At 32.2% G+C, this 20,334-nt stretch overlaps 2 protein-coding genes across 5 annotated transcripts; both read right to left on the bottom strand.

Annotated features, from left to right (window-relative positions):
- Positions 1 to 11,246: 11,246 nt before the first annotated feature.
- On the bottom strand, positions 11,247 to 15,787 carry LOC120081439 (nucleobase-ascorbate transporter 7-like). 4 transcript variants are annotated; one of them, XM_039036302.1, is made up of 16 exons: positions 15,680 to 15,787; positions 15,054 to 15,218; positions 14,553 to 14,737; positions 14,266 to 14,363; positions 13,993 to 14,169; positions 13,792 to 13,892; positions 13,531 to 13,606; positions 13,361 to 13,420; positions 13,056 to 13,240; positions 12,839 to 12,935; positions 12,657 to 12,743; positions 12,494 to 12,552; positions 12,305 to 12,396; positions 12,141 to 12,218; positions 11,885 to 12,045; positions 11,558 to 11,776 (listed from the first exon to the last, which is right to left on the bottom strand). In XM_039036302.1, the coding sequence occupies exons 3-16, from the start codon at positions 14,665 to 14,667 to the stop codon at positions 11,558 to 11,560; spliced, it is 1,605 nt and encodes a 534-aa protein (XP_038892230.1). In that variant the 5' UTR covers positions 14,668 to 14,737; positions 15,054 to 15,218; positions 15,680 to 15,787. The 4 variants fall into 4 exon arrangements, with proteins under 4 accessions (XP_038892231.1, XP_038892230.1, XP_038892228.1 ...); XM_039036303.1 differs by having other exon boundaries at positions 11,247 to 11,776; positions 15,054 to 15,775; XM_039036300.1 differs by having other exon boundaries at positions 14,553 to 14,765; positions 15,054 to 15,776.
- A 949-nt stretch (positions 15,788 to 16,736) lies between these two features.
- On the bottom strand, positions 16,737 to 19,343 carry LOC120081440 (protein LSM12 homolog A-like). Its single transcript, XM_039036305.1, has 5 exons — positions 19,105 to 19,343; positions 18,841 to 19,000; positions 18,662 to 18,742; positions 17,281 to 17,404; positions 16,737 to 17,149 (listed from the first exon to the last, which is right to left on the bottom strand). Exons 1-5 carry the CDS (start codon positions 19,235 to 19,237, stop codon positions 17,102 to 17,104), a joined length of 546 nt encoding a protein of 181 aa, XP_038892233.1. The 5' UTR covers positions 19,238 to 19,343; the 3' UTR covers positions 16,737 to 17,101.
- Between the last annotated feature and the right edge of the window lie 991 nt (positions 19,344 to 20,334).

Raw genomic sequence — 20,334 nt, 5'->3', positions numbered from 1 at the left:
AAGATGAACAATTCGACCACAAAATAGAAAAATGGCTTGCTCGATTAACAAAAGTAATCCTAAATGATCAGCATAATTCTACTTTAATAACCGAATCCAAGAAAGAAAATAAATCCCAATTTGGAAAAGAAAAGTCGCACCTTAATAAAAGAAAATAGCGAATGGAATAATACAGCCTAATATTTCTAGATAAGGAAAATATTAATACCTTGAAAAAATATAAAGCCAATCAATCAAATCTCCAACAAAATAAAATTATTCTAGTCCTAAAATTCTACCAATGCAACAAGAAAAATTAGCAAGTAGTATTTCTTTATAAATAAGTAGAGGAAAACGGGAGAATAAAAAATCACTAATTAATTTTAAAAGAAAAAATCAATATTTATTTTATTTTTAATATTTTTGAGTGGTTATCAAACGCTTCAATTTTTTTAAAATGATTTTTTTTTAAAATTAAATATTTAAAAATATATTCTAAACATACGTATCTTACACGCATAAACTAGCTTTTAAATAGTGAGGTTATTAAAATTGAAGAGTGGGGAAAAAGAAAAGATGATGGAATTAGGATATATACCTAATAAAGAAAATGAAAAAAGAATTGAAATACAAATTAGAAAGATACACGCGTAAAATAATTGGTAGCTGTTGCCCTATCTATACATTAAAGAATCTAACTATTGGGAAATATATTTTTTATTATCTCATCTTCCATAAAATGGTTTATAAGTACTAAGTGAAAAAACAATATTTTATCCTTTCTATTTTTCGAGTGGCTAAAATTTAACCTCCTGTAAATTGTTTGGTTTGACATTCATGTTAAGAATTATTTCAAATTTATTTGGATTTACTAGGAAAAAAAATATGTTTCAAAAAAAATATTTTTATTTAAATTATTTTAATAAAAATCAGCAGTCAAAAACTTCGACTTTTTTTCAAAATGATTTATTTTCAAAATTAAACACTCGATAAGTAAAACCGAACAAACCCTTAATTGCTTTGATATCTTTGATAAGTATTTATGAAATATAAAAATACCATCTATTAATCCTGATATGATGATTTACATTAATAATAAGAAGTATAACTTAGTTTGGAAGTAAAAACCAATTTAAATAATTTTATAATTTTTTATTTACAGAAATATCCATCGACATCGATATTTTAATTCTTGCTTCGAAAGAATAGATATGTTTTCTACCATGCTATAATGCTCAAATGTTTGTTTAATTTTAATATATTAATATTTAGTTCCTAGATTTTTTGGACTACTTGTATGAATAGTTGTTATATAATAAATATTAGAGTTTATATGACAAGGGAAAACTAATGGCAAATATAGAGTGTTTATAATGTAGATTTAGGCTCGGAAATATGAAAAGACAAATGGACATCACGGTCTGGCCCATTTTGAAGAGAAGGATATTTCGACAACCATCCTTCTTCCACAAAAATAGACATGTCAGTGATAGAATTTAGGGGAAAATACCTTTCTAGTCTCCAAGTTTTTTAGACTAGGTGCATTTGGTCCCTGGAGTTTCAAATTAGTCATTTTAGTCCTTAAGATTTCAATAATAGGTTTAAAAGGCCCTCTTTGTTAAAATTAACATATTTGTCTAAATAGATTATTTAAATGTTGATGTGGCTTACTAATTAAGTTGATGATTTGAATTTATATTTGTCTTGTGAAATTACTTCACGAGATGAACTTCACGAGACAAAAGATATAAATGACGTGAAGTTAAGTTCATTGAATTCATTTCTCATGAAGTTCATGTCCTGAAGTTCGTCTCGTGAAACAACTTTACGATGAGACGAATTTCACGAGACAAAAGATAGAAATGGCGTGAAGTTGGGTTCATTAAAAATAGACATGCTATCATTGATAACTTTTCTTTATCAGTAATACCAAAATGCTTATCTTTTAGTATAGTTACTTTTGTTGAAATAATTTCTTGGCAAGAGAATACATTTGTTTCATTTAGATATTTAGACAGTTAAAGTGGATTAAATAAATTCTTCACTTCAAAAATTAAACATTCAGATCAGTGATAGAAGGTATCACTGACAGCATTATATCATTGATAGAAGCTATCACTGATAGCTTGATATCAGTATAGAGAAATATAGCAAGTTTCACAATGAGCTCAAGAAATCATTAGGTTCTTGAGAAAAAAAAGAAAGAAAAGAGTAAACGAGCTGAAAAATCGAAAAAAAAAAACAAAAAAAAAAAGAACATTCAAAGTAAAATAACTCACAGTCAAAGATGCAGTAGGAAAAATGAAAACGAAAGCGCGAATGAATCGGAGAGACGATTTCGAATTGGAGAGCTTCAAAATTTGGAATTCATCGAATGTTCCTCCCTTTGAAACAAAGACGCGCCCCTATAAAGAATTAAATAAAAAATGTAAAAAAGGAAATATAATAAAGAAAAAGATAGGACAAATTTAGAATTTTTAAAAAACTAATACTTTAACCGATTAACAGTTGCTATATTAGCACATATTCCAATCCTAGAATATAGGATAAGTTTTTTTTCCTATTTGTATTATTTAATACAATTTTTTTTTTCTAAAATTCAACTAGAAGAAGGATGTAAAACTCACATGATGTTAGAGAAAAAAAAGTAAGATGTCAGACATTAGTTTCTCAATTTAAATATATACAATACTATAGTTAAGTTTAGAATCTAAATTTCTTACGGCCAGTTAAAAACTTAAACATAGACAATAATTATCAATTCAATTTTGTATTTCAAACATAAACAATTTTAATTCTCTAGATAATTTAGTTCTTCGGACAATAATTATTAATTTAACTTAACTCTCGCTTTTATTGCACGCCAAATGCCCCCTTAATAAAATATTTCTTGAGTTTTCATGTTTTTGGGGTGATTCACATGTCTATAGTCTCCGATAAAAGTTATCTTATCATTTTTTTTTTTTACTGAAAAAAAGTGAAATCTGACTTACTTTTGAACTACCAAAACCCTAGACCCCAACACATTCAAAAGATCTCAGACTTTTTTTTGAAAAAAAAAAAAAGAAAAGAAACTATTCAAGTACAAATCAATCAACTGTAGACTTGGTATTGAAAAAAAAAAATGAAAGCTAACAAAGCTAGAAGTTAAAAAGATAGGTAATTCATAATTGAAGAGATGATTTTTGTCTCGAATAATGAGGAAAAGAAGTCAATAAAAACTAGAAAAATTAAAATTAAAATTAAAATTAAAGTGAGAGGAGGAAATCTTTGACTCTTGTAAAATCTGGGTTTGTCTTTAATATCAATCTTATAATAATTAGAGTCTGAAAAAAAGGGATTTTTTAAAAAGAAATTTGGGGCCAAGTTAAACATCTGTCTGATTAATGTGAAGGCATGTGATGTGTTGGAAATCCCTTCCTTCTTCATATTAAATAAAGAATAGACCATTTCTTGTCCCAATGTTGACTCATATATACATATATAATATATACATATTTCATTCTCACTCAACTGCATTTACAAAATAATAAATTAATGGTACTACTAAACTTTTAATTTTCAGAGAAGCTAAGGGCTTTAATTCGAATTCAAATCCAACAATCATAATGATAATGATAATAATATATCAAAAGGTAAGGTTGTAGGCTCAGGCTGTGGCCACAATTTGTGTCATTTTCTAAGGTTTTTTAGACATTCTAATGGGAAATTAAAGGCATTACTCACCAAACAAATCCGTGTCTTTGAGGGGCCATTCCCTTTTGTGGGGTTCTTCCTCTCCTTTTGCTTTACTATCAAACCTTCTTAAAATCACATTCTTCTTCTTCTTCTTCTTTTTTTATTCTTAAATTTATACTATAAACTTGCTTTCTCTACCTCCCTAAATACATCAAAACATACGGAGAGTTTGGGAGGGGAAAAAAAATAATAAAACATTTTTTCTTCTATTTCACCATTTCAAAATATTATATTTTTACTTTATATTTTAGGTTTGATTTCAATTGAGCTTCTACGTTTCAAAATGTTTCAATCTTATCTTTGTAATTTGAGTTTTGTTTCAATTTGGTCACTAAGTTTCAAGATTTACACTTTTAACATCGATTTTTTTTTTTACTAAATACTCACTTTTAATATTTAATGTTAATGTCTATTGATTAATTTAAAAAATTTAAAAGAAATATAATTAGTTATGTTATTTCTTCATCACTGTCGAACTTAATTTTAATTTTTTACTTCATAATTATTTTAAATTAATTAGTAAAAAAATCGAGGTTAGTGGTATAAATCTTAAAACTTTTGAATCAAATTGAAACAAAACTCAAATTCAGGAGATAAAATTCCAATAGTTTGAAACCTTCCTACTAAATTAAAATAAAAATTAGACCAAAAGATATTTTTTCCAAAAAAGATATTGAAGGTTAATATTTCTAAAGGAAAATACTTTTCTGGTTAGTTTGTTTGGTCACTAACGTTTAAAATTAGTTATTTCAGTCTTGGGCTTTCAAAAAGAGAAAGACTTAGGTGTTGCCACAGTTAAATTTGTGCAATTCCACTAGTCAAATAAAAAATTGCCATGTAGAATTTTTCTAAATGATTTATTTTATTATTATTGTTATTATTATTTATGTATAAAGAAAAGAGAAATATTGGATGAGGTGCAATCTTTGTTCAAAATAGATTAAAAAGTTAATTGATTTCCAACTAATCTTATTTTATTTTAATCTCAACTTATAGATAATTTAAAACATTAGGGATCAAACCTACTTATTTTTCGAAATTTCGAGGGAAAAAATTATCTTTTTCTATTATTAATTAATATGAAAAGAAAGAATTTATTTGAGAATCATAATCACTATATTTATTCTCTCGCTTAAATAATAGAGGAATATAAATATGAATATAATTATAAATATGTATAATGGGTGGGTTTAGATAATGCAGCATATATCTTTTTTGCCCTCCAGCTCCTAAGAAAAGACCATAACCTTAAAAAGAGAATCCTTTCTTTTAGTGACCTAATGGGAAGAGGGGATTTTTAGGCATTTCATAGCTCTTTATTAACTTATATTTTTAAAAAATTATTATTATCATCATCATTTTTTTTAAAGCAGCTCTTTTCAAATATATTGTAATTAATATGATTTCCCAAATTCATCTTTGTTAATATAAATGATTGCGTCAAAGCTTTAGTTATATGCTCGAGAAAGTGCCATTTGTAATCATGTCTTTATCCACCAAATTAAAATAAATTTGAAGTTTGGGTGAGTGGACTCTCAATTTTAAGTGCTAAATACAAAATAACTATTTAGTTTTATAATTTATAATAATGATTAGATTCACCTTACCTAACTTCTCACACCTTAAAATTGGATAATATTCTAATTGGATAGAAACTGATAGAAGCTAATCATTTACAGATGCTAATAGAAGTTTATCAGTATCTATCAGTATCTATTCGTGATAGAAATTGATAGAATTCTAAAATAATTAAATTTTGTTATTTTATGTAAATAATTTCCATTATTTTTCTATTTTTGAGAATCCCCTAAATTAATTAAGCACATAAACTTGTTGGACAATAAATTAAGAATTAAAAATATAGGAGTCCATTAACAAAATTTTAATGTACACAAAGACTAAATAAACACGGGTAATACTTGGGTGCATTCCAAAATGTACCCATCTCTATACATCCCTCTCTTATCACTCACACTAAAATAGAACTAAAATATTTCAAAATAAAAAATAAAAAAAATTTGACACATGACAAATTATGATTGGAAACCTAGTGGGATGCACAAATATAAGTGATACTTGGTTTCATTAAGTATTTTTCAATCAACACAATCTTAGTTAAATCCTTAGTAATATGTTTGAGGAGTTCCTTCTCCATTGCTCGTTATGGGAGAAAGAGAGTCTTTTTTTAGTTATTTTTTTAATGAAAAGTTGGGATGTACGCTTTGTTGTTGTGTATTTTGGAAAAAGATAAAATTTTTAGATGGACTAAGAGGGAGTCTTTTGTTATTTGATCTTTGGGGAGATTTAATGTCTCGTGACGAATTCCTTTTCTAATTATTCGTTGGGTCTTATTTTATTTGATTAGAGTCCATTTTTTTTATGGTTATCCTTTTTTTAAAAAAAAAAAAAAAAAAGAAAGAAAAATATATGTCCTTGTAATCTTTCCTCTTTTTATATTTAAAAAATATATGTATTATGTATTACATTTGGAATGGGAGGATGTTTACATATCATTGTTCTCTTTCTTCTTTTATCATTCAAGTTTAGGCAATTGTGGACTATAGGAGAGCATCCTTGAGATTATTATACCCTTTGAGATTGTCAACTTCAATTACTAGTTCCAATTAATCATATAAGAATATTTTTCCACTAATATTATTCTTACGTAACACTAACACTTTTGACCATAATGTATCATTAAAATCCCATAAAATTCAATCCAATCAACAGCCCCATTACACATATACATTGATCTTATCCATTGAAGAAAACCCATGAACAGGAAAAGAGAATATAAAAGATGTAAATGCTCAAGAGCTTTTCATATCATATTGATTGAAAACTTGAAAGTTAAGCACTTTTTACACACAACACATATAGTTTAAAACTTTGATTTTTTTGATACCCTTTTCTGAAGCATAATTGGTCATTTGCTTTTTCACTGATCTTGTCTTTACAAGACAAGATTAAGTTGATGTTAAGTCACCAAAGTTCATGCATCTCATAAAAGAAAGCCAAGTCTTGAGCTTTTTGGGCACTTTTGTTTCATTGATGGTAAAAAATTTGCCTTTAACATTAGTTTTATATCAGAAGTAGTTGAAAGAAAAAAGAATGGAAATGAGAGCTGAATTATTTGAGCAATGAGAGAGTGACATTACAATTAGAAATGGTCAGGTTGTCACCCAACTAAGCTATGGATTTGATCACATCACATAAGCTTTTGCCTCTGGTTTTGGGGACATTTGGAAGGAACATGTTAGGCTAATCACGTGTCTTTAATTCACACTTTTTGGTTTCAAGATTAGAGGTTAATTTAGTGGTAATGTAATCCCTTTGTTTTTTAGCTCTTTTTCTTTCTTTAAATACTACTTTGCAGTAGAAAACAAGCTCCATTATGGGACCCAACTTCATAAGACAATGCTCTGCCACTCCCACAAGGAGCTTGGGATTGAGAGGTTTCAATACATCCAAATAGTTGAAAATGGACCCAATTTTGTACCTCTGTTTCCTACTAGGTTCCTTCTATATTACCTCGTAACCCACCTGGTTTACTGACTGACGCAATTGTTATGAAATCGACAATCAAATATAAATAGAAAATATAAACGGTAGAGAATCGATACAGAGATTTATATAGTTTACTAAGGAGATGTTTGGGACACTGAGTTGAGTTCTAAAGTCTGGAGTTAGGAAGTCGGTGTTTGGGATACAGAGTCGCAAAATGAAGTTCATTGATAAATGTACAGAATAGAGAAAGAGGAGAAGATGGTCATGGAGTTTGTTGATAAATGTACTAATTTTAAAATAGACATTATTAAAGTTGAGTTATTTAACACCAATTTATGAAGTTAGCGGACCAAATATGCCCCCTTAACAATGTGTTAGCTATGTCTAAAGTTAGAGAGAGAAAGTAGTTTATTATTAGAGAGAAAATATCATATTACAGTTCCAGATGTATCAATAGAGTTAGAGAGTTTAAATAGTATACTCCTTTGAACCGTAAAGTCAAATTTGTAAATAACTGAAATAACATAAATAAGAATACAAAATAAGTTTGAGCGAGACCCTTATGCTTGGATGTTCAAAACGTCATATAACAAATTCAAGATATTTCAATAACAATAAAACAACTTTTTTTAAAATAATTCTACAACCGATTCTCTTCTCCCCCTCCCCCACCAAAAAATAAAAATAAAAATAAACCTCCAATCTACTTTTATGCATCACCCAACTTTGAAACGTTGTCTTTATCAAGTCTATTATGTTTGAGTTCTTTGCACATTCGGAAAGGGCTCTCTCAATTAAGTCCATGTTATGTTTTTGTGATGTCCACATTCTTAACTTTGTATACAGGCCCTCGAAAGCAATTGAACATTGTTTTTCGTTCATTTTTGTATTGGTTGAAGCAAATTAGCCAAGTAATTACAGGCCGTTTGGAATGACTTTTCAAGTACTTAAAAAAACTGTAATTTAAAATAGGCCCTACATCGTTTGGAAGAGGTGTTTTTGTTTATCATCCAAGTCCTAAATGTTAAAAGAAAGCTGTGGATGGTAAAATAATTAGGGAGTGAAAGACAAGAGATATACTTTAAAATGTAATTGAAGTGTTTCAGCTGATGGCAGCCTTGGTTGATTTGTTTATGTCAAAGAAAGATTCATCTGTTAAATCAATGCACATCAGTACCAGAACGATTTGGTTCAATGTATTCCTTTTTGGGTTTAGGCTTAGTTTAACCAAAGTGATTCCTTTTTAAAGTGTAAATAATTTGCATCACTCATCTCATATAATACATGTCTCAAAGTCATGTGAATTTTTATAAAATGGCTCAGGGAAGGCATCATAATCTGTATGAGTCCATATTTGTGGGCTTTGCCCATATTTTCTACCAATAGCCCATGTGAGTTTGCTAAACAGTATGCCATGGTATTGTTTAGCTTACAATTCTTAATTTGTGTGTAAAGTTAGATTTATATAATTTTTCTGTAGATTGGGTAGAGTAATATGTTGATTAGAAATCTACTTTTGTAAAAGTAGTGATTTATAATGAGTAAATTTGAACAGCCAAGAGTAGATCTATCCTTCTTAACTTGAACCTATTCAAACTCAGTCTAAGAGCTAGCTAGACACTCCTTATGATTTTGTTTTCAATTTATTGGAGCAGCTAGATTGGAGGAATAACTCATTTGGATTGATATTCTAAGGGTTTAAAGAAGGGTTTTACGGATTTAGAGAGTTAATCCAAACATGCTCGAAAAGGGAAAAGAGGTGTAAGAAATTCGTATTGGATTTAGTATCTTAAAATCTAATGGATCTTGTAGTTTGTTATTTGTAAATACAAATTATTTACTTAATAAAATAAGAAGTATTTTATTTGGCATTTAGATTGTATTTACTCAATCCAATAAACTAAGATCCAAGGTTATTTAATATAACTTGAATTATATGTGATAGACATACAAGTGTACCGTGTTCAAGTAATAATCTAAAAGATCTGCAGTATATGGATAAGGTTAGGCACCTTATTCTGGTGACACTGTGGATACGACCCATTTTGTAAATGTTATAAGAGTTGTAAGAATTACAAACGGTATGATCCATATTGTTCATGTGGAGATGTGTGATTGGGGTATTATATATAAAGAGTTTGTAAGATTGAACCACAAAATGATCGGTTTCTATTTATAAGTCGTTACTTGTAGAGACTAATATTTCACTAGGATGACCATAAGTGACTTGACTTTAATCCTAAGTGAGTTATGAATTTCTGTCTATGAGGCAAGCCTTGATCTGTAGGGGTGAGAGTGACCAGTTTTGCCAACTCAATAAGTCTACTATTTTGGAGATTTGTCTGAGTAGAGAGCTGAGAACACATCTTTTACAAAATGGAATTCACTTCTTCCCGTCTTTAAGGAAAGTAGATGAATTGCTCCCTTAATAGTTGATTTCAGGCCTTGAACAATGAGAGCTCACTCTCTCATTGGCTCGAAAAGAGTTAATTTATAGTTGGACTATAAACTATTTGTTCATTATAAGGATCAGTAGTGCTTAAGGAGTTAGATGTAACTATAGGGGCAAAGTGGTAATTTGATCCAGATTTGTGAAAGGTCAACTTACTATTGATTAGTTATATCCGTGAACACAAAATATATCTACAACGCGAAGAGTGCAGTTGTCGATCTTTAGTGGGGTGACCGACATTTAATGAATGTTGTTTAATTTAATTAAAAAGTTCAATGAATTAATCTTGTATCATTTGAAGTTCTAATTTGTGGGTCCATAAAATCCCATTGCTAGCTCATTAAGAATTAAACGATGAATAAGTGCTTTAAAATAATTCGGATTGTTTAAATTATTTAAGGGAAATAAGAGTATTTATTATACTAATATGATTAATATAATATATAACGCATAGTGATAGATTATAGTATAAAGTTATTATAAATGTGATTTATAATTAAAACTATATAGTAAGTGAGAGAAAATATTTGAATAAAATTCATCTATTAATTATATGAAGGTGATTCATATTAAATTTTAATATGAATAAAATTCATATTAAAACTATAGGTTACAAGAGAGATTTGCATTTTAATGTGATTAAAATGTGTATTATATGATTAAATAAGAGTTTTTTTAATTATTAATCATTTTAATTATATTAATATAATATAATATAATTAATTTTAACTCCCATCACAAGGGAGTTATTTTTACCATACCTTTCAAAAAAAAAAAAAATTATTTTTACAATGGTGAGGAGTTATTGTAATCCCTCTTTTCCTTCTTCATCTGTGTATTCAAAACATAGAAGAAGGGCTAGTTGTTGCTGTGAAAAAAACCTCTCTTAAGAAAATTATTCTCTCTAAAAATTCTGTGTTTTTCCCTTCCCTCTCCCAAAATACTACAGAAATCACATCATTTCATTCCTTGTTGGAGAATAGCAAGGTCACTAAGTGGTAGTATTCATCCGATTTGTTGTTTGTCATGTTTGTGAATTCGAGAAGATTTCTTGTCGTTCGTGAGGAGAAAAGATCTTGATCTGAAGGAGAGATTTATACGTGAAGAGAAATGTTCTACAAGGGTGAGTTTTCTCTTCCTCTTCCCCTCTCTAGAAAAGCATACTTAGAATTTTTATTATTTATCTTAGAAAATTTGTATGTTTACTTCTCTGTATTTTGGAGTTTATCAAAATTGAATGTCAATGGCACGATGTTCACACACTTCCACGAGTGATTCAATTCTTTCAATTCGTTTTTCTCATTTCTCGCTCTTCATGTTCGTTACTCATATGTAGAAATAATCCTATTTTTTCTTTTTTATATCTGTGGGTGTTCGAACCAACTTAGACATATCTCGACTAATCTCCAAGACAACCCGTTGATCCTAAAAACTCATAAGAAGTTATTTTCTAGGTAATTGATCATCATAGATGGGACCCTTAACCTCTTAGCCATTTATTGAGATTATGTGTCCTTTTTACTACTAGACCAGTCCATGATTATTAGAAATAATCTTGGAAAACATAACACAATTAAATTCTTTTCAGAATTCAAATTAAAGGATAGCTCCTAAAGAACTTACTGTTTTCTAAAACATACTCTGGATTTATCTAAAAAAATATTGGCAACACTCACAAATGGGCTTTCATATATATTATGCTTTTTCTCAAGAAAAGAAAAAAGAATAAAAACATCAGGAGGCATACTCGCTATGTCGTCCATCCTGTAATTAGAGTGAAAAGGGACTGGGACTGGTGTTGTCAATCTCACAGTGAATATAGGCATAACCTTCATTCCAACTTGATGTCATGACTGCAAAACCATTTAATTTGGAGTGAAGTCAAACAGATGGGAAAAACTTGTTGAGGTTGAAAGGAAGAGAATAGAATTCTTCGCTTCTTGTATCGGTCTTGAACGAGCGGAATCTATCCCACCAGTGCATTCCTCTGTCCTTTTTTGTTGCATTGTCCTTACTGTGTAGCGTGACATCGAGGAACAGAGCCAAAAATCCAGCAACAAACGGCTCGGATGCGAAAGGCACATTGATCATGTCATTGAACTGAAACAAGGAGTTTAAAACTGACTGTGAAGCCTTTTTTCTTATAACTAAATGACTGATTATCAAATGGTTTTGATGTTGATATAAAAAAGTTGAACTGAGTCATACCCATCTTGCTCTTGTGTGGACCGGACCGTAACCGTTAACAGCGGTGTACTCGTTGAAGTACTGAGGAATTGATAGCCCCATGAAGATAGAGAAGCCTAATATGAACTTGATCCTAAAACTGTTGAGATTGCAAAACTGAAGGAAGCTGAGACCTGCTGAACCTGCACTTGCATCATTGATTTAAACCAGATCAAGTTAAACATTCTGAGGTGAATACAAACATACGGTAGAGAATTCTCAACTTCAATAAACATACCAACATAGGCAAAGAAAAAGCAGTACAGAGCTGCAATTATCGGCGCAGGAATTGAAGCAAAGATGGCACCAAATTTTCCTGATGCGCATCAGTATCCATATTGTTAGTACATATTAATAGAATTAACATGGTGATAGTGATGAATGGAACATGGACTTTCTTACCCAGTATAGAAAAGAATATCATAAAACTAGCAGAAATTTGGACCACTCTCCGGCTACCGACACGTGTTAATGCTAACAACCCGGCATTTTCACTGTATGGAGAAATTATGAGATGACTTTATCATGTTGGAAAAGAAAGAGAGATTAATAAATCAAATCTTTTAGTTTTAGTTTTTGCAGAGATCTTACATAGATACCGATGATCCGTTTCCTGTGCCAAATATACCAGAGAACAAGATGCCAACTCCCTAACATCATGAGGAAAAAGAACAACACTGAGCAACTTTATCAAAGACATGAATAATACATGATAGTTTTGCTCATTTCTCTTGTATGCAGTAACTTTAAGTACCTGCCAACCGACACCGCGGCTAAGAACAGACGGTGGGAGTGGAGTTGCACTTGCATATCTAGACACGGCAAAAAAGGCACCAGTGGACTGTCACACCCCAAAAACATTATTCCAAATGTAAGCAATGATGTCAAACTTAAACAAATAAATGCTCATAAGCTCTCACAAATAATGGACAAAACCTCAACGAGTGCAACAAATGAAGCAGCCATCATTGCAAAAGCTTCTCCAGCATCAAATGTAGGTGCTCCCCATTGAAAGGGATATGGGATACTAATCCTATAAGCAGTTCGAGAATCAGTCGAGTGACATTTAGTATGCATTCCCAACCCACTGTAAGGTACTTTGAAATGAAAAATTGAAAGTGATATGCAATAGGAGAGTTGATTTTAGACTTACCATGGAGAACCGCCTATAATTCCGGCACGATCAGTATGACAGCTTAGTTGAGTCTTTAGACCCACATTCTTATATGCCCCACCCACAGTGAGTAGGTGAGCATATATCCAGACAATCACAACCGAAAATATGACAGCAAACCGGTCGAAAACATGTCTCTCGCCCTTTAACATGTGAGGTATATACTGCAAAACAATTTAGATCGTATGTTTAATAAGATCCGAATTTTATCTTGAACGAGATCAAAAATGAAATTGCTCCAAGATCCTTTGGTCATGATTGGTTCTTGAGAGATTTGATGATACCTGTGAGAATACCACTAGCAGGATGAGCTGTGGAAGCCCAATCTCCACACATTTTGATAGCTACAAACCAAACAAGAGCTTAATGTAAGAAGGAGACTAAAGAAAAAAACTGGGCGAATAAAATATTAAGCATTTCCTCAGTCTCCATCGAACTGTCACAAAATACTTACAACTGGGAAACCCAATTCATATAATCCAAATCCCGACAAGGCTACCAAAGGGACAGTAGAGAGTGGACTCAAGAACCTGGACAAGTACAGAAGAGTACGCTTTTGGATTAGAAGGGTTGAAGAGTTGAGGTCGTATAAGATTTTCAAAACCAAGACTTCATTGGATTAAAAGCTCTCGGTCAAAAATCCACTGAAACTAACTATTTGAAGATTTGCACTCCCTGAAAAGCTTGATAGAAGTACAACAAGCTAACGACAAACCTTGCAACATTTCGCCAAAGGCCGCTGAAGCCGACTACAATCTGAAGAGTTGAGGCAACAATGAGGGCACCCTGAATTCCGCGCATAATTCTCTCAAATTTCTGATACACATTATGGATTGGATAAGTCAGAGTCAGCTCAAGTTAAGTGAGAACATGAAGGTGAGATTTTAAGCATATGGTGTTGATCAACGAATGTTACCTCTTGAGGATTCACAATGTCGCTATATCGACCCGCCAAAATAATTGAAATTGTTGTTGGCACATAGGAATAAGATCCTCCAATTACTGCAGGTAAACGAGTACCAAAAAACGTTTGCAGCAACGTGTTCAAACCAGCAACAAACAGCAGTGTTTGGATCATCTTTGCTTTCTCCGCCTGAAATGAAATTTTGTAGTAATAGAATTGAGATCCATATATATTCATCAAGAAACAAGAAAACCTTCAAACATCAATAAACAATTGTAAGCTTACATTTCCTCCTCCCATTTGGGGAACTAGAGAGGTGGGAATTAGCACTGTTGTTCCCAGCATGACCAAGTAATGTTGGAAACCAAGTAGAATTGCTTCGGCTGCATTTTGAATTTTCAACAATTAAATACAGCAACCAAAAAATGAAGTTTATTTGTCATTTTATTTTAGTTTACAATCACACTGAAGTCTGAAGATTAAGACCTCATTAAGAAGCAAAATTTTATTCCAAAGAGAAGCTATATATTTAACAATGAGGAGCAGGGAAATGAAAAGTTCGAGGAACTTACGCCATGGAGGAGGACTGGTAATGCAATAAGAAACATTTGGTAGCTGATCTTTTACTGGATGTGGCTGCAGCTCCTCCTGTTTTGGCGGTGGCGCAGACGTTCCACCTCCTGCCATGTTTCTTTTTCTTCTCCTTCCTCTCTTCTAAATAATTCGCAACTCTTATCCCAAGTATTGTCTTCTAATGCTATAAAGAAACTCAAATTTCTTGAATTCTCAAAACCCAAGAAGAACAAATATAAGGCAAAAACCAAGAAGTCAAAGTCGTGGACAAAAGTTATGCCTTTAACCCACACGAAAACCAAGAAATGGAACAACAAAATCAAACAATGGCCAAAGTTTCAGAAGGTAAGCATTGGATTGAAAGAACTAGGAAGAAACTTGAGAGTGTGAAAATGGGAAAAAAAATGATTTTTTACAGCTCAAGACCCACTTAAGTTTGTAGGACATGGAAACATAAAGGTGAATTAGAGATATGTGAAAAGAAGCAAAAAGAGTGATACCTCTCTTGGAGCAAGAAAGAAACCATCACACCTCCTCTGTAACCTAAAGCCAAAAAAGCATCTCCTAGTTCGTTATTTTATTGTCAGTCTTCTTACTTTTCTTCAATCACGTAAAGATAAAGTTTTGTATTGAAAGCTTTTCCCCACCATCTCTTCTGCGAATCTCTGCAATTAGTTTAAGCAATTACCACTACTTGCTAAAGAAAAACAACTTATTCCATTCTTCTCCAAACTGAAATCCCATCAATCCCAAAAGGCCAAAACTGTTTGAACTGGACTTAGAACAATAAGCCAACTTCAGAGTTCAGACCATTCAGTTCTGATATTTGCTTCTTTGTCATACAAAAAAATAAACAAAAAGAAGCACCCCCAAGTCTAAATGTCTTATGCTTCAAGTCTCACAGAAAATAAGCTACAAGCATTATGAAAACAGAGGCTATTGAGAGTTTTTTTTCCTCTTCCCAAGTGCTGTCAAATGTAGACAGACCCTCTTGACAGGAAGCTTGTTTCAGCGACTGAAATTGCAGCAGGCTAGCGAGGATTGTGGTTTGCATTAAAAACAACTCAGCATTATAATAAAAGTTCAAAACCACATGTAAAATTGGCAGTAAACACACCACACCCACCAAGAGCAGGTTCTCTGAAAACTTGAAGATCAACTTCGTTCAGATGAAGTTGATTGTTTTTGTTACTCTTAAATTGCAGAAGTGAATTGAAAAAGATTGCATCCCAATTTAGGTTGGTTTATTATTGTTTTGAAAGTAAGTTGTTCGATTCTTACGGAATAATCAACAGGACATAGACAGTATTTTGACATAAAATTATGCTAATGACTCAAAAAGTATCAGTATCAAATTCCTTGTTTTTGGTCAGTGATATCAACTTTTGCAGCTAGTTTAACTTAAAAGAATATGATTCCCTTTGAGAATGCCACCCGCCCATCAATGAAAAATCGATATTAGCAATTACTCAATTGCCTACAAATCTGTTCATTTTTCTTGTTTTAATAATAACAACAAATTGTCTTAACAGTTGGAGCTATTTTGAAAGCAAGCATTTTAAAATTTTTCACTCCCAAAATCCTTTCTTCAAAAGAGGAAAAATAAAAATAAAATGCCATGATTATCTGTACTTTAAAAAGAAGTTTTCTATTTGAACGTGTCTTCAACTTTGACCGTCCATGAGGGGAGAAAGGGCAGATAAAAAGATTATCATTTTATTCCCTGAACCAGACGGGCCAAATACATTTCTTTCCATAGGTCACAGCGTAAGGTTTAAGAATTAGTTTACCAATTTCAAAAGTGGAATAAAGGAACAGCCGAGAATGGGGCCATTAGGAAAAGTAAGGAAAGAGCATGGAAAATAAATAAATCAATCAATAAATCAGCGTTCTTTTCGCGGCAAACCAAGTACCCTGTTGAAGCTTTTCATTTGCCTCTGGGCTTTTCTTTAACAAAAGATACCCACAAGATCTACAAAATGTAATTTCACTTTACTTTTTTAACTACTAGTAACAAGATCGAAAGACGAGCAGACGACTATAGGGATGATCTTAGGCCCCAAACAATATCAATGTTCGGCCATTAGACACCCGGCGCATCAACCATTTCAAAATCGTTCCTGTTCATGATGTTTGATAGTTAACAGAGAAAAGGTTGAGGTAAAACGAACCTACTCTTGCAATTTTTCAAATACATCAGGGTCAGTTTTTCCACATTATGATCTAATGAAAGGTGGACAGTTATTACATCTGAGTTCGCTCATTTCAGATTTGATACATTGCAATAGAGCAAAGCAAATCTTGGAAAATTTTAAATATGGACTCCCAAAAGCTTTGCCAGGGTGTGTCCAGTGCAGTACATAAACAGGAGAAAATCAACAACCTAAAAAACTTTGGCAACAGACTAGGTACCACTCAAACACTAAATCCCTTCATGATTGCTGACACCGAGATGCCTCTAAAAGAGATTATACCTTCCCCATTAGCAAAAGGCTCAGTACAGGTAATCACCTGTCACCCAGAAATGAAGGGTAAGGATGAATAACCATCACTGACCACTGCCACGAACTTGCAACCGCTTCCTCTCCAGTTCAAGCTTAAAGAAAAAAGAAAAATGCATAGATAAGGAGGTTTGTGCAAGGCATCACAGAAAGAAACAAAAGGCTAGTAATATCCAATGTTAGGTTTTTCAGTATAAATCAAACATTACTACAAATAGATTCTTACCACTTTCTTCACCCGCTCATTGGCAGCAGGGGTGCCTCCAGAAACAGATTCTGGTAGATAGGGACTGCTAACACGTACTTCATTCATTACAACTATGACAGTCTTGTCCCAACGAACAGGAAGCCTAGGATTACATTACACCAATTGCCTTAGATTATCAAAATAACAATGCATGAAGCAGAATAATTATACAGATGTAACAGTTAGAGAAAATGATCGATGCAATAGAAATTTCGAGAAGATAAAAGCCTATCATGATGCTTTGCTATCTCTAGCACTTGTAATTCCGTTTTCTGTATGTGCATGCCTCATAAAATCAGATCATCAAATGAGCATACTTGGGCTTGCAAGCAACCCCACTAGGTGCCCAGACCATTCTCTAATTTTCAGACTCCATAACAGAAGACAAAAAACAGATGCATCTGTTTTAGCAGCATTAACGATAAAATTTATCATTCTAACCAAGTCATTGATATCATACATATCATAGAGTGTAAATAAAGTACCTGTACCATTAGAATGAATAAATATTCTCTAGAAGTAAAAATTTTCGATTACTTCTCATGATCAAAAGTATGTAAGCATATATGACAATGAAACTTGGCTTGAATGAAGAATTAACTTCTTAAAATACCAATTGAACTTAAACTATTAACTAACATAATCATTTACGTTTCTACAAAAAATCCAAATAAAGAATGAAGCTGACATAAGTTCCAACTCCAAATCGAGGAACTTGCACCGCAATAATAACAACTATGACTTCTGCATCGGGAAGGACAAAAAGATAATAAGTTTCATATATATTAAAAAAACAATTATATATAAAACTACTTGAGCGATGCTAGTATTCAATTACAATGGCTTTCAAAAGTATGTAACCAAAGATTATCATCACATAAACCAAAGGATGTAACAATTAAAATACATAGTTTAGGGAAAAATAAAGTCCCATTGTTATATCATCCAAAGACTTCTAAAACTTATAAAATAAATTTCTTAGATGTAGTAATTTTTCTTCTTCCACAAGATCTGCCATAATCTCTTTGATGCAGCTCTTTGATCCAAAGGAAAGTTCAATCCTATCAATCATCAGTTACAAATAGTAGTATGGCACTTCTCGGTCACTATTTTTCATTCAATTGTAACATAAGCTTTTAAAAGAATTTCTAGAGAAGCTACAAGGAATGGGAGGGAGAATATGCAAGAACTGGATGGAGGGAGGATAAACCAATTCTCATGCAATGAACTTTTGCCAAACCAATAGAAATATGACTTCTCTTAATGCCAAACAATCCGAATTAATGGAAAAAAAAATGGCCACATAGACTAAAAATAGAAGGAAAAAAAATGTTGAAATAGACTTGCAAAATATTCCTACGTTTTAGATAGGGCGTCAAAAATACTTTGGGCCTCACTGGTCACACCCACTCCTATCCTCTCCGCCTCAGCCTCTGCTTGCCTGCAAAATTCAATTCAACCCAAGAACCAAAAGAGAAAGATAATTGTTATACTAAGGGGTTATTGTTGTACAGCAAAAAAAAGAAAAAGAAAACCAACCTAATGGCGAGTTCCTCTCGAGCACGGAGAGTATTGAGATCGAGGTAACAGTTTTTGAGATCAAGAGGATCTTCACCATGTCCCAAAAACGAAAATTCCTTTATATAATTGGCCTTCAGCAGCCTTATGTTCCTACGAGGTCCTGGCTTCGAACCCTCCTGTGGAAACAGCAAGACAAAGAGAAAGAACAGAAGAGAGAGTCAAGGAATTCAAGAAACAAAACTGAAAACAGTGATCAAAATTTAGAAATTCAGAAAAGGATATGAAGGACGAGGATGTTGGAGGGGCGGTCAAAGGTAATGACTTGGCCTTGAAATTCATCCCCTAAGGTCGTCTTGATGGAGAAGAACGACCCAACAGAGAAGTCATCCCCATTGCCGCTACCATCCAGTGCCATTTTCTCCTTCCTTCCTCGCTTAAACTTCAAACTGTTAGCTTCCTCCTACTCAAGGAGTTGGGTAACCCCTGAATTCTCTAATCCCCATATAAATTAGGGCTTTTCTTCACCCAATAATTTCTTATTTAACATTATTAACGTAAATAACCCTAACTCACTCTTTCACTCTAATTATTAATCACGTGTTTAAATATGGAAAACATTTGTAATTATTGTAACTTCAAATTAGTATACAATTTAATTTTATCTTTAAAAAATTGAATTTTTCAAGTCAGTTTACCTTCTTTTAAATTTTAATTTGTGCATTTAATACTACACTCGTTTTTTTAATTCTTGTACACGGATAATTAATTAACTATTTTGATATGAAATATTAGTCTGTGTTTGTTAAGAGAATTGGACATATTTACTATTGATGCCGAAACATGGAACTCCTAAGCTTATATTACAAAGAAAAATAGTCAAAGTATCTGTAAGATAAAAAAAATTAAACATCAGTGTTGCGTCAAATCACACACACTCAGATGCTTAACTCAGACTCGGGTTTGTGAGTTACTTAACAATAGAAAATAGTATGGTATTTTAGGCATACCTTTCAACCAATGACTTTGGTCATTTATAAAAGATAATAAAGTGTAACTGATGTTCGGGCTCATAATGCCCCTCTATCATTCTTGAAATCGTTGAGTTAATACTCATTGGACAGTTACACCATCATCAAAACTGATGCTTAAGTACATCACCCACTTAATTTCTCAACATTTTCTTTATGGCTTGTTTGTTTTCTTTATAGCTTGTTCATGAGTTTTCCAATGTCCCTCATGTGACTCATATGCTCATGTTTTGCTTCTCATGGGTCCTCTAAGCTCATTTTAGGTTCTCCCTATAGGTCCTATACGCTCACTCCAGGTTCTCCCTCATGAGTCTTCTAAACTCCTCATAGGTCTTCTAAGCTCCACTAGGCTCTCTTCATGGCTCATCTGAGCTCCATTGGGCTCTCCCTCCATGGATCCTTTGAGCTCTTTAGGCTTTCCTCATGGGTCTTTCGAACTCTCCTAAGCTCTTTTCGTGAATCCTTTGAGCTCTCATAGGCTCTC

This window comes from Benincasa hispida, chromosome 7 (assembly GCF_009727055.1).
Source record: "Benincasa hispida cultivar B227 chromosome 7, ASM972705v1, whole genome shotgun sequence".
In the NCBI taxonomy this organism is placed as follows: Eukaryota; Viridiplantae; Streptophyta; class Magnoliopsida; order Cucurbitales; family Cucurbitaceae; genus Benincasa; species Benincasa hispida.
The sequence above is the reverse complement of the archived record's forward strand: the minus strand, read 5'-3'. Positions and strand labels throughout refer to the sequence as shown.